Here is a 15,159-nt window from a genome sequence, read left to right on the forward strand (position 1 = left end):
CTCGATGAAGTTACTGAAAATCAAGGATTAAGAAACACATTCAGGCAAAAGAAGCAGGTCTCAACAAAGGACAATAAATTGGAGTGTCAGATTTATTTTCAGTTAAATTAGAAGCCTACAGACAATGGCACTATATGCCCAGGAATGGGATTGATGGATCACCTAGTGGCTTTAAGTTTTTAAAAAAACCTCCATACCATTTTCTATAGTGACTGTACCAATTTACATTCCAACCAACAGAGTAAGAGGGTTCCCTTTCCTCCACACCCTCTCCAGCATTTATTATTTGTAGACTTTTTGATGATAGCCTTCTGACCAGTAGGAGGTGATATCTCCTTGTGGCTCTGATGTGCATTTCTCTAATAATTAGCAATGCTGAGCATCTTTTTATGTGCTTGTTGGCCATCATGGAGAAATGTCTATTTAGGTCTTCTGCCCATTTTTTGATTGGACTGTTCTTTTTTGCTATTGAGTTATATGAGTTGCTTGTATATTTTGGATATTAAGCTCTTGTCAGAAGATAAAAACTCTAATTTGAAAAAAATCCATGCACCCCAATGTTCATAGCAGCACTATTTACAACAGCCAAAACATGGAAGCAGACTAAATGTCCTTCAACAGATGAATGGATAAAGAAGATGTGGTATATATATATATATATATGTATATATATATATATATATATATATATATATATATATATATATATATACACAATGGAATACTACTCAGCCCTAAAAAGAATGAAATATTGCCATTTGCAGCAATGTGGATGGACCTAGAGAATATCATACTAATTGAAGTATGTCGGAGAAAGACAAATATTATATGATATCACTTAAATGTGGAATCTAAAAAATAATACAAATGAATCTAAATACAAAACAGAAACAGACTTACAGGCACAGAAAACAAACTTATGGTTATCAAAGGGGAAAGAGAGGGAGAGAGGGATAAATTAGGAGTATGAGATTAACAGATACAAACTACTGTACATAAAATAAATAAGCAACAAGGATTTACTGTGTAGCACAGGGAACTATATTCATCATCTTGTAATAACCTATAATGGAAGATAATCTGAAAAAATACATATAACTGAATCACTTTGCTATATCACCTGAAACTAACACGATATTGTAAATCAACTACACTTCAATAAAAAAAGACAAAGACATTATACACAGATTTGAGGAGGAAGGGCCATATACACATTTCCCATGCTTTAATAGGATTTTAATGAAGATTTGGGAGGCCAAGGGAAGTAGTACACACAGTAAGCATCTCACTTTCACCTCCCTTTTTCACCTCACTTTTCCTACCTCCTTCTCTTCATCTTAAGCCACACAAATTCTCCTCTTTGCCTTTGATGGATAAAATCAGCAAATATCTTTTGTAACCCAGCATGCTCCTGGGGTCACAGCCCTATCCCAAGCAGCTTATCAAAGCACTTCTAAAAATCAAAATAAATAGAACATTCTCCTCTAAAGGAAAAAAACCAAAACAAAAAATCTTCAATTAATGAATATTTTCAATCATTCAGAAAATTTTTCTCCCATGTGAAAACATATACCATTTCTTTCAGATTATGTTCCCATGGGAAACATGGTTTGAGAACATAAGTATATACAATAACTATTTAATAACTATTATGTTAACTAAATACCTCTAGTAGCTATGACTGTGTAAATTAATTTCAATTCCAAGATACCCGCACTGATTTTTCAATGCTTCTTGCAAATAAATAATGAAACACTTTTAGAAGATACAAGAATCTGTTTTGCATTAGTTAAACCTTTAGTCTGCCAATGATAGAATTTGTATTAAATGATGTTATGAATAAAGGATATTTTAAGCTACCACTAAGAAATCTTTATATGCCAGCCACTGTGCTGTATGCTTTAGATGTATCATTTTATGTACCCTCATAATAACTCTCATTATGTGGTCATACTAGAAAAGAAAATAAAGATGTATAAAGAGATGTCTGTGCCTGAGGTCCAGCAGCTATTAGTGGGGAAGTTAAAATCAAACCCCACTTGTTCTGACTCTATACTCTTACTCTTCGTTACAATGCTATACTATCTCTTAGAGGTGTTTTGAAAATCCTTTTCTAACTGTTGATAAAATTAAAAATTTTAAGGTGGAGTTAATGTATTTGATTAGAATTGGCATAAAATTTTATATAAACTTCTCTTATTGGAAATGTAGAAAATTAAATAACATAAATATTCTCCAGAACACCTAAAAATGATGGATAAAACATAACCAACATTATTTTAAATGCATATCTAAGCTCCTCAAAAAATCAGCAAAACATCAAGGAGTCCAAAATGAAGAATATCTTTATCCACTGACAAAGGGACATGAAAAGGAAGCATGTCTGTTTCATCCTTGGCTCAGTATGTGAAAAAATTCTCCTTTGATCATTTTTAATCATAGGCTTCCCTCACCCAGATATGCAGCTTGAAATTATTCTACCTGCAAGGTATGGGAATACTAGAGGCAAAAAGTGAATATGAAAAGTGGTCCTTCGCTGATGAAATCCCTACGGTAACTGGAAGAATAAAATGAAAATTCTCTCTGGAGAGAAACTCCCTCAATTAAGGCCACACAGGCTTTTACAAAAAATTAAACTCTGCCAAACATGAGTTTATAACCACATTAAAATCACAAAGGACACAATGAGTGAGAAGTAGCAGAAAGAATGAATAGTGTTCTGGATTTGACTCATACTGGCTTGTGAAAACTTATTGTTAAGTGTTCAGGAATTTTGAGAGTCAGTTGTTTAAACCATTGGCAGCCTGAAATTTACCATAGGCGAGTATTTACACCAGAATCATTGGGAAACCCTATAAATGATCAGAGATATTTTTAAACCACCACACCAGAATGGCATAACCAGATCATGAGTTATGAGACCTTGAAATTATTGAATATAAATATTTGCAATAGGTATTTTATAATTATTAAAGATATATGATAAGGGATGAAAACACAAGAAATGGAAAAGCTAGTAAAAAGAAATAGACAAATTTATAAAAGAACCAAGTAGAATGTTTAAAAAAACTACCATCACTAAAATGAAAGAATGGTGAACTGGAAGACAGAACTGATGAAAATTACACAGAATATAGCATAAAAAGATAATGATACAGGAAATGTTAGAAAGGATAAAGAGATATGGAACATAAATGCACTAGTCTAATATATGTCTAACAGGTGGTCTGGAGGGAGGAAGAGGCAATGAGGAGGGAAGCAATATTTGAAGAATACTGGGATGGTTTTGATGCTCCCAGAATTTATAAAAGACATTAATTCTCAGATTTAGAAATCGCAATGATTTCCAAGTAGAACAAATAAAACTAAATTTATAACTAGTTATGTTACAGTGAAATTGAAGAACCAAGTATAAAAAACATTTTCTACAAATACAGAGAAAATATTACCTCAAAGAAACAAATATTAGATATACAGGAGAATTCTCAGAAAAATGATACAAGCTGGAAGACAGTAGACTGACACTGTTAAGGTGTAGAGGGAAAAAAAAGTCAACCCCAAATTTTATAACCAGCAAAATTATTACTCAAAAATAAAACTGAAATAAAGATATTTTCTGTGGAAAAAATGACTTTAACAAATTCCCACAGAAGAAATAAAAAGTTTATTTCAAAAATAAAGAAACTGAATGAAGCACTGAGCTAGGAAAAAAAATCAAGCAAATAGTTAAATATGTACGTAAATCTATTAGACTGAATAAAATAATAATGAGTATTATTTCTAGATCATGCTCTGAAATGAGTGCTGTTTACTTTGCCATGGCCTCTCTTTCTGCTATTTTTTTTATTTCTGGCAAAAATGTTTTCTATTGAATGGAGACATAAAGAGCTCATGAGATAATGCTGGACCTGTTGCAGAGAAGCAAAAGAAGAATATTATGTTGGATACTGAAGTGTAAGTTTTATGGCAGCCAGAAAGATTTCTGAGAATCAAATGGGGAAATAGAGGGTAAAGCTCAGCAGACAATTAAGTAATAGTGCAAATCCTTTGACATTATGAGAATCATAATAAGCATCACTGTAGTTAGGGTGAATTTACAGGCAACTATCCCAACATTAGGTTATGTCTAGATACATGTTGTTACTTTGGATTAGCAAAAGGATGATGTTGCTGATATCAGTTCACTGGGACTATGCTCTCACAACCCCTTACAGCACTGACTTAGCTTGCTTTCCCTTTTTCAGAATCTAATTCTAGTTCCCATATCAAAATACTTCAAAAATACTAGAGAATAGGAGCTATAAATTTAAAATAGGTACTTGCCAATAAATATATTAGACTTGTTTTTAAAAGAGTAAACACCTCCATCTTTCAAACAAATCAGACTGCAAATGGAAGGGAATCTTTGTACCCTTCAATCCTGACTTTTTCTGTGTCTAGAGAATAGTAGATACTGATAGATACAATTGAACAGTTCAGGCTGGCAGCCATAAAAGTAGTCTCTGAAAACTCCCATAAAACTTTAAGCAAAGAAGTGAGAATAAATACTCTAAGGAATATCCTTATCAAGTGCGTATGGGATGGCGTTTAGGGTGAACAATCAGACAGTGACCAAAATACATTATTTAGTTGCAGGTTTCAATGCAGTAAAGTGGGGGAGCAGTGTGAGAGATACTGTCTCTGGCGGGTGCTGATGCAAACACGAGGGTTTGGGTGGAAAAGGAGGTGCTCATAAGAGGAAGACAAGGAGAGTTCTAAAGAGATAGGTGGCAGGCATCACCCACAGCAATTCCTTCATTAGAGAAGGCAGATTTCATTTTTTATAGTAATTAAAGGCAGAGAGTAGGCACCTATACTGCCAGAAAAGGTGGTGTTAAGTGTCCCAAATTCAAGAATTTTGGAATTCTTCAGAAAAGAAATTGAGACTTTGTTGGCTTCAAGTGTAGGAGGAGGAAAAAGAAAAAGAAAAGAAACCCAACTTTACCACACAACCTGTACTCTGCAGCCCAGAAAGTCATTATCTTTGCCCAGAGAATGAGGTCAATCTAGGTGTAGGAGGAGGTAAGGGAGAAACTGCTTTCTAACATAACCTTTTAAAATTTGAGGATAAGACTCTCTACCAACAAAACAAAACAAAACAAAACAAAAACAAACCTATAAAAATAGTCTCCAGCTTTAAAAAAAATCAGCAAATATAACTATGAATTTAATCACTGCTTTATGTAGAAAGCTACTTAGTTTTGAAAGAGCTAATTATTTTATAATAGTTTAGCATTTTTACCACAAATGCAAAATACAGAGCTGTATTCATTCCAGAAAAACATTTTTCTGAGTCATTACACAAAATGTTTTCTAAAGGAAATAAGTTAGAGGCAGAACACCTAAATTAGAAGATATATTACCATCCTTTAGAGTGAACTATCTTTCCTACTCAGTACTGTACAGCAATGAACAAAATGCAAAAGTTCACTGTGACCTGGTGAAGGTAAGGGAAGTGAGTCATTAAAAACAAGAATCATACGCAACTAAGAGAACCAAATAACTCAAACATATTTCTCATAATCAGAACATAGCTGCTGAAGCAAATAAGAACGATCTACAAATCTATGTCATGACATGTCAAAAACATTAATATTTCTGATCTCTGATATTCTACCATAAGATTATTAACTCTTTTAAAAGTTTTTCAATGTTCTCTCTCTTTTTTTAATGAGATAAAATAGACATATAACATTACATTAGTTTTAGACGTACCACATGATGATTCATTATTTGTGGAACTATTTTTTTTTGTGATGAGAACTTTTAAGATCTATTCTCTTAGAATCTTTCAAATATACAATACAGTATTATTAGCTAAAGTCACCAAGCTGTACATTACATATCCATAACTTATTTATTTCATAACTGGAAGTTTGTACCTTTTGGCCATTTTCATTCATTTCACCCTCCCCCATCCCCTGCCTCTGGCATCAAACAATTTGTCCTCTGTACCTTTGAGCTCATTTTTTTTAGGGTCCACATATAAGTGAGATTATACAGTATTTGTCTTTCTCTGTCTGACTTATTTCACTTAGAATAATGCCCTTAAGTCCCATCCCATCCATGTTGCCAAAAATGGTAAGATTCCACTTTTTTATTGTTGAATAATGTTCCATTGTATATATATAATATATACCACATATTCTTTATCCATTCACCCACCAGTGGACACTTTAGGTTGTTTCCATGTTGTAGCTATTGTAAATAATGTTGCAATGAAAAGGCAACTACCTGAATGGGAGAAAATATTTGCAAATCATGTATCCAATTAAAAAATAGGTAGAGGATCTGAATAGGCATTTTTCCAAAGAAGACATACAGATGGCCATGAAAAGGTACTCAACATCACTAATATCAGAGAAATGAAAATCAAAACCGCAATGAGATATCTCCTCGCACCTGTCAGGACGGCTATCATCAAAAAGACAAGAAATAACAAGTGTTGGTAAGGATATGGAGAAAAGGGAACCTTCATGCACTGTTGGTGGGAATGTAAATTGGTGCAGCCACTGTGGAAAACAGTATGAAGGTGTTCAAATAAACTAAAGTAGAACTACCATATTATCCAGCAATGCCACTTCTGGGTATTTATCTGAAGAAAATAAAAATACTTACTCGAAAAGATATATGCACTCCTATGTTCATTGCAGCATTATTTACAATAGTCAATGTTCTCTTCTGTTTCATCTTTTTTTATTCAAGTGGACTCTATTAGAAATGAGAAACCTAAGAAAAGTGACAAACATGAAGAAGGAAAGAAAAAAGAAGGAAAGATGGAAGGAAACAAGGGAGGAAGAGAACATAGGCTCTACTTTCAGTAGTGTATAGGCAATTATTACTTCGGTGAAACTCTTCTAATTATTGAAGAATTGAACCTTAAGCAACTCTTATCGTCTTTTAAAATAAGTTGTAATTCTCAGTAGACCACAAGTACACTCCCCCTTACTCCAGAAACTTATTACAGGACTAGCAATTAGAATCTAATACAATAAATTGACTACCTTCTTCCTGGTTTCCATGAGTTGGGTTACTGACTTCCAAACTCTTACCACTGACTATCCCAGGAAGAACATCTGGACTGCAACATATCAGGGTGTGCTGCCAGCTTCTTTCTAATAAACCTCTGTGCAAACCTACTTATGAAATAATTAAATGCACCACTATGCTATTTCTCAGTGTGTGATGCTGACCACAGGATTGTAAAGATTATCTGATGGAAAAAAAAGAGGCAAAGAGTTTTGATATATAGCTAATTCCCAGGGGTAAGAACTCATGGTTTTAAGTGTTAGATACCATTATGAATAAACCTTTTAAGCATCACTTTAAAAGACCAATTTAGAGGGCCAAAAAAAGCCAACAATTTGGAAGAAGTGTAACTTAAGGAGACTTATTCTACCAGGTATCAATATGTAGCTTGATACCTGTAATATTTCAGAGTGTGTGGTAGTGGTGCAGGTATATACAATGGAACAGAACAGAGAAGCCAGGAAGAAAAGCAAAGACATACGGAAATTAGATATATAACGGAAATGGATTAAAAATTCCAGTGGAATTTGTAATTGGAGTACTGTCAGAAAAATATTACAATTACTTTTTATATTTTTAGTAAGGAAATAAAAAGAAATTAAGCACCACTAATATATAATATAATTTGATAGTAGCACATATGTATAATTTACTTATAAATAGACCTGAGTTGGGGGTGAAGGCTGAGAACATTTTTACTTCTACAGGAGTACACTATCAAAAACATATTGAAGACCATGTGTCAATAATTGTGTTCTGGCACCTGGTTATCCATATAGAAAATAAGGTTTTATTCTTGCCTCCCTACCTAAGAAGATACTTGTAAGTAGGTTAAGGACATGACTGTGAAAAACAGACTTATAAGATTTTAGATGATTTTTAGTAGATTATCTGTACGATTTCAGGGTTAAGAGATATAAAGGGAGAATACTGACACGTGATTATATAAAAATTAGAAAAAAGACATCATAAATAAGGCAAAAATTTAAGACGTAGATTGCAAAGGACTAGTAGAGAGTATAGAGGTAAGTTGTATGGATCAATAAGAAAAAAGACAAACAATCCAGTTGAAAAATGGCCAATAAATATGAACAGCTAATTCATGGAACAGGAAATATAAATGGCCAATAAAGATAGCAATATTTGCCTTCACCACTAATCCAGGACACAAAAATTAAACTGAAATTGGATACCAATTTTATGACCATCGAATTAGAAAAATTTTAAAGTCTGAAAATACCAAGTACAGGTAAGGATGCATAATAACAAGAACTCTCAAACATTGGTGGAAGCAAAGACTCTAGAGAGTAATTTGGTGATTAGGTAACATTTAGTAAGTTTGAAGGTACATAATATCTTAGTGAACCAGACTTAATTCCTTTCTAGATATACAGCCTAGAGAACTTCTCAAATATATGCATAAAGATACAGGTACAAGAATGTTTATTGCTGCATATTTTATAATTACGAAAAATTAGAAATAAATATCCATTAACAGAAGAAAGTGAAAAGCACCATGGAATGTTTGTAAAATGAAGTATCATAGAGAAGTTAAAATGTAACCCTAGCTACATGTACAAATATGAACAAATCTCAAAAACACAACATGGAGTGAAAAAGCAAATTGAAGAAGTACATGTACAGTGTAATGCCATGTATATAAAGTTTAGAAATATTCAATACTGTACTGTATTACTCAAGAATTCATATACAAGAATTATGAGTATGAACACATTGAGCAATAATTCAGCATATTGGTTATCTGTGAATAAGAAATGAACTTAATGGGTTTAGGGAAGGACAAATCAGAAGTTTCAAAATGCCTGTAATGTCTTATTCCTTATAAAATACAACAAAAATGAAGAAAATATGAAAAATGATCTGATATTAAAAACTGAGTGATGGACACATAGGTGTTTATTCATTTAATATTTTGGTAGGCTTGATATATTCCACAATTAAATAATACAGCAAGTGTTTATTTTATGGGGAGTCACTAAAAAAAATCTCTTACAGGACAATCATTAAAACTGTTATATGAATAGGTATTTTTGTCTTAGGATAGATTTCCAATTATATTATTATTACTGTATATGAATTCAAGAAGTGCTACATATCAAACATTTTAGATAAAATGCTGATGAACTCTGGAAAATTATTAGCTGACTTAAAAAATGGCTCTACTGGAGCAAAGGTCCTGCTGTCAAAGGTTTGTGAAATTAGTTGGAATAAAATTGTTTATAAAATGTGAGAGTAGAAAAGCAATACCTCTAAATCAATAGATTTTTGTATGTAATTTAAATATTTGTGTTTAACTAGAATAATAAATGAAATATTATATAAGTAAACACTTGATTATTTCAGCTACATTCCCAGAAGTTTACGTATTCATTTTGGTCAGGACACATCTGCATCTTCTAATTGGAAAAATGGGGGACTTGCCCTGTGGTCCAGATAGCCTGGGACAGTGTCAGTTTACATCTGTTATACCAGTTTAATTATTCCTATGCTCCATTTTATTCTCAGCTGTATCCTGATTTGAATGATAAATTTTATGGTCACCAGCAATAAAAGGTAGTTTACTGATTGAAATAAATTATGCAAGGGGAGAAAAATCCATAAGATTTCAGGAGAACTGAGACACAGGATAGTAAGAGAACCTTGCGAACGTGATGGGAACACAAGAAAATTAAGGACAATATGCTCATATTTCTGCCTATTTCTCTTTCTAATCTCTGAGGCTGGGGCTGAAGTCAATTACAACAGCTCTGTGGTCTTGCTGCTGACCCTGCTCTGATGCTACTTTAGACTATGTCCCTGGAATGGACATCCTCCCCTTTCATCCCAGTTCTGAGTCTTCTCTGAAGTTCTCTTCTCCTTGTTACTCTATTTCTTACTGAGCATCTGTCTTGTTGATGGCTAGAACCCAAGTTTCTCTTCTGAACAAACCCAAGTTTCTCAGTGGCTGGGTGTCTCATCATTTTTACTTTGGTCCATCTTAAATCACTTTTCCATTATAATAGTAAGACCATTAAAATAAATGCAATCACAGAATGGAAGACTGCTTCAAGGGCTAGCACCCTTCCTCAAAGTGAAAAACACTACATTAGACCATATCCCCTTTGCCTCTTCCAAACACTCTTTCTTGTGTCCTGGAAATGACTACAGTTGGACTTCATGTTCAAGAATGTATAGATACCTGTACTTCAAATGACTTCAAAATAATAGTCACAAATCTTTAGTGAGCACTTCTTAAACAGTACAGTAAAAGTACTTTGGTGGTAAAACACCAAAATGAAATTCCTGCTTGCAAACAACTCAATCTTGGATTAGGAGAAAATCCTTGAATGGGATACCAGTAAACAGTTATAAAGCAATGAGGTGAGTACTATAACAAGGGTATACAAGAAGCTATGGGAAGACAGTGAATTCTTGGTGCCTCATGTGGGCTGGGGTAGGGTGGCTGCGTCTCATGACTTCCACTTTGGTCAACCTTACATTGCAAGGGTAGGAATGCTGAAGTAAGTACAATCAGGGCAAGGTCCAATCCAGGCTGGCTCAAGGGCTTTCAGCCTCCCCAGATATGAAAAGCACTACTTTGAACTGTGTCCCCACAAAACCCCTGCCCCTGCACTGACTGGGGTGATGGGAAGATTTCAAAAATTGTGACACTTGAACTTAATATGAAGGATATGTAACAGTTCACAAGGAGTGAAAGGAGAATGGTGCAGGAAAAAGTCAAATGTGTGCAAAGACCGGTGAAAGTTGGTGACTGGAGTGTCGGGTTCCCCAAGGATTGGTGGGAGTAGGGCTTAGAAAAAGAGAGAGCAGTTGCTAGGTGATGAATGGGCCCATGTGCTGCATTTAGAAATCTGGGCTTTATCCCATGGATGGTCCACAGACAGTTTATTAGAAAGATCACTGGTTCCACTGCATACAGAATAGAGTTCAAACTCCAGATGCCAGCTGGCCCAAGATAACTTTCAAGCTTCATTTCTTGCTGTTCCCAGTAAACAGGTGACTTCCAGAAAAATCATCACTGGAATGCATTGTTTTTCATTGTAAATACCTTTCTCCTTTTCCACTTATAAAGTTTCTATTCACTCTTTGAAAGCCTCCTCTCTGAAGCTTTTGCCAACTCCCTCAGATAGAATTAATTCATTCTTTTGCTCTACTTGCATAGTCATGTTTGGAACTTCTCTTAAATCATCTATGTTCTGTTTGATAATTATTTTATTACTGATTAGACTGTATCGTGTTCACAGGCAGCAAAGACAGAACTAAGCAGGGTGCTTAACACAGTGGGCATTCAAAACATATTGGTCTCATACACTCCTTCTCAGAAGGTAACACATACCATTTACGGTACATGATCTGTGTTAGGTGGTATACTGAATATATATTTAAATAGTTATGAATTTTTAAAACCTGTGTTAGGAAAATTATAACTACAACATCCAACTCAGGATTTCAGAGGCATTATTGCTTTAGGAAATGACTAAATAAAATGAAAATATTAATCAGAGTAAAGGGCTCAGGAGTGATTCTCCTCCCTGATACTCCCCATTAACTGACCCTGCTTAATACATTCCACAGCACTTATCATCATTTGACATATATATTTATTGCTCCTCCCCCCAGAGTGTAAGCTCCATGAAGACAGGGATTTGGTCCATTTTGTTTGCTGCTAACACTGCCAGAACTTAAAATAGTACCCGGTAAGTGTGAGTGTGCAATATCTAGTTACTTAAAGAGAATGGGGGAGGGAAATAGAAAGGGAGGGGTTGATAGAGAGAGGAAGGGATGGAGATTAATGTACTTAACCAATTCATGGAGTCAGTTTTTGAGCTGGAAGGGACTTCATTGTTCTCATTTTATAGACAAAGAGACTGATGCTCAGAAAGGGTTGGTGACTTACTCAAGACCGCAAAGGCAGTGAGTAGCAGAGCCTAAACTCCAACCATGTCACTTAATGAGAGGTTGGTGAACATCCCATAACATCTTGTTATAGGCAATATAGACAAATGGCGGTTTACTACTTCTCTATAACAAACTTCAACATGCTGGAAATCCACAGCATTAATGAGATGGTATTGATTGCTTCATCCAGACACCAATAATCAAGACAGAAATAAGAAAACTAGGATTTTCTGACCCACCATCTTATAATGTAAATATCAGAGAGTATGTTATTGATGAAAACATCATCATTACCTCCAAGAACCATGCCAGCCTGACAGCACTTTCTAAGGCGACATGCTGGGCAGTTTTTTCTGCGGATTTTATCAACAATGCAGTCGTTTCTTCCAGCACATAAGTAGTTATGCTGCCCTAAAAAACAAAAAAGTAAAAATTATTTTTATAATATCTAAAGACCACTGGAAAGTTTATGCAGTGACAACTGAAAAAGAGGAGAGGTGCACATTAGCAAGTGCATGACTGTCTCAGCCAGCCTCTTGCTTGCATAGCTGAATGCTGGTAATGCTCCAAACTTGCTCAATACTTTACCCATGGCTTCAGGAGCCTAAATGAGGGGAAATACAGCTTAGAAACCAATTCTAGGACTCCTTTAAAAATATTTTGTAAAAAAATTCTGTGCATCTTACTAATGGCATCAGCATCAGAATGCTCTTAGATCATTGTTATTTAAAGATTAGCTATATGTGGCTGATAAGCATTAGTGTGTTAAGATAAGCAAGTTCTAGTAAAATCTTTTCTTTTTGACATATAAACCTTCAAGAAAACAGATACAGACAATTAAAGAAGTCTCTGTAATAGGCTTTTTATAAAACATATGTGTTTAATTCTTAAAATCCTGGAGCTAGCTCACTCTTAAAGGATCTCATGAATTTGAAGAGCATGTAAAAAAAATGTCATTAACTGTACTGACTTTATTGTCTGGTTTATTTTGGCTACAAATTAGAAAACAGGATAATAGAAATAATGACAAAGGGAGAAAAATTTAAAACAATGAGAAGAATTCAATTAAGAAGAGGACAGAAGAATTCCAAAAAAATAAGGGTAAAACGTGATCCTGGGGTCATTTTGTGTAGGGGAAACCACTTATACCCTTCAAAAAGTCTGGAATAAGAACTTAATATTCAACGATGATGATTATTTAAACCAAAAATATGTTATATTTAATAAGGCATGGAGCAATCTAACTTACTTAGATTAAACAAAAATGAAAAAAATTTTTCAGCTTAAACATGTAAATATTTATTAACTAGAAAATTTACTGCTTTGGCACTTCTTATTTTCCAATAAATTCCTATGAAACAGACTGTGAGACTTTTAACATCATCAGCATACTTAAAAATAAAAAATAATTTAAAAAATTATGGAATTTTCCTATAGTATTTTATATTAGTCGACATTAAAATCTGATCCACTCTTTTGGCCAAAGTTTGTAGTACAGGAACACAGAGGTACCTTAAATGTGTGCTTAACTGAGCAGGGAAAAGGTTATGCTCCAATGGCGAATGGCAAAAAGGCCATGTCTATGAGATAGCTAATAACAAAATGGTTCTTGCCCTGGGGCATTTTTGGATAAGAACAGACAGACTTTTCTTAAAAATGTATTCCTCCACAAACTTATATTCATGTACTCTCACATACTAGTGTTCATTCTCTTGTTTAGGAGTCCTGGGTATTGAGCTTTCCTCCTAATAAAGGGCAGTTATGAAGCTTCACACATCCATGCCCACTAGATGAGCAGAATGTACTGCATGCTACTTTCCGATCTAACTATGGTTTAATTTTTTTCCACAAGTTATATTTGCAGGCTGCAGGAGTGAGTGTGGAAGTAAAAGTGTGTGTAAGTTTATCTATCTATTTACCTATTGATCTATCATCATTTATCTAGACTCTACACTGATTTCTCACAAGAAGAGAGAACAGACAATAGAAAGCAAGATTTTCCGTGCTATTCAGAGAACAAACTTAAACAAACAGTGTCAGAGATGTAATTGTTGTTTGAAGGGAGGCTGTTCTACTCTCTGCTCCTCTGTCGTGAATATCCAGAAAAAAATCCTGAACCATAAGCAGCTGCAATGCTGCTGAGTTTTCTCATTTCTGTTTCTTAAATGATTTACAACAGCACCCCTTTCAGTGTTTCAGAGAAAGAGTCCCCATTAGAGGGCACTCAGTCTGTTCCTGAAACCATTCCTTCCTACCTGCTTTCAAATCTTCATCATCCACTTCCCCCTTTCTCTCCTAAAATCTTTATTCTCTCCCCCTCCAATGATGTCCTCCTTTCTCCTCAAGTTTTTCCATTTCAAATATTCCAGCATCAAGGAAAAAAAAAACTGTCTCACTCTAAAGTCTCCTTGACTTCATCCCTTTCTTTGTCATCTAAGTTGCTGAAAAAGTCATCTATATTTGCAGTCTTCATTCAATTTCCTTTACTCCTCAGCATACTATAATTTGGCTTATACGTTCACTGTTCTTATAAAGTGGAGTAACGTTGTCAAAGCTTTCTTCATTCCTAAATACAGTGAATTCTTCCTTGACTTTCTGTACAATTTGCCGTGGGTGATTTCTCTCCACACCTGTCCCCCATTTTATTTGAAGCATGTCCCTTCTGACTTTTCATCTTCTTTCCAACAGTTCAGTTTAAGTTCCCACTGCCGATCCCTCTTCCTTTGCCTATTCCTTATACGTTGTATTCCACTGTACACACTAGGTGGGGAGTCTCATCATCTCTGCATGGCTCCAAAATCTCATCCTGAGCTCTGACCTTCCAACTACCTCTCTGTAGGTACCTCAAACTTAAAATATATGAAAAAGAATTCAGTGATTATCTGGTCAAATCGTTCATTTCATAAATTGTATCATCAGAGAAATTTTGTAACAAATTAAGAAAATTCAAAACAGAAAATCATCTACAATCCCATTATCATGCAACTATTTTCATTTTCGTGTTTTCTTCCAGTCTGTCTATACAGACCTAGAAGGTATTTAACATCTATTTGTTAACATGTATTAAGTAAATATATATACACTTTTACAAAATCCTCATTAATTCAACAAATATTTATTGAGTGTTTATTGAGTATGTCCCAACACTGTTTTTTGAATAATCCCTTTTCC

At 34.4% G+C, this 15,159-nt stretch overlaps 1 protein-coding gene across 2 annotated transcripts in view; it reads right to left on the reverse strand.

Annotated features, from left to right (window-relative positions):
* The window catches only part of PGR (progesterone receptor), a gene marked incomplete at its 5' end in the record, with an annotated part of 101,840 nt that overhangs the window by 53,531 nt on the left and 33,150 nt on the right, over positions 1–15,159 (reverse strand). Inside the window, one exon of one of the 2 annotated variants that reach the window (XM_082339896.1) lies at positions 12,283–12,399. The exons of the other annotated variant lie outside the window; for it this stretch is intronic. Coding sequence (XP_082196022.1) covers positions 12,283–12,399 — 117 coding nt within the window. The remainder of the gene's footprint in view (positions 1–12,282; positions 12,400–15,159) is intronic. 2 annotated transcript variants of the gene reach the window in all.

The sequence above is a fragment of the Balaenoptera borealis genome (assembly GCF_965194805.1).
Source record: "Balaenoptera borealis genome assembly, chromosome: 11".
In the NCBI taxonomy this organism is placed as follows: Eukaryota; Metazoa; Chordata; class Mammalia; order Artiodactyla; family Balaenopteridae; genus Balaenoptera; species Balaenoptera borealis.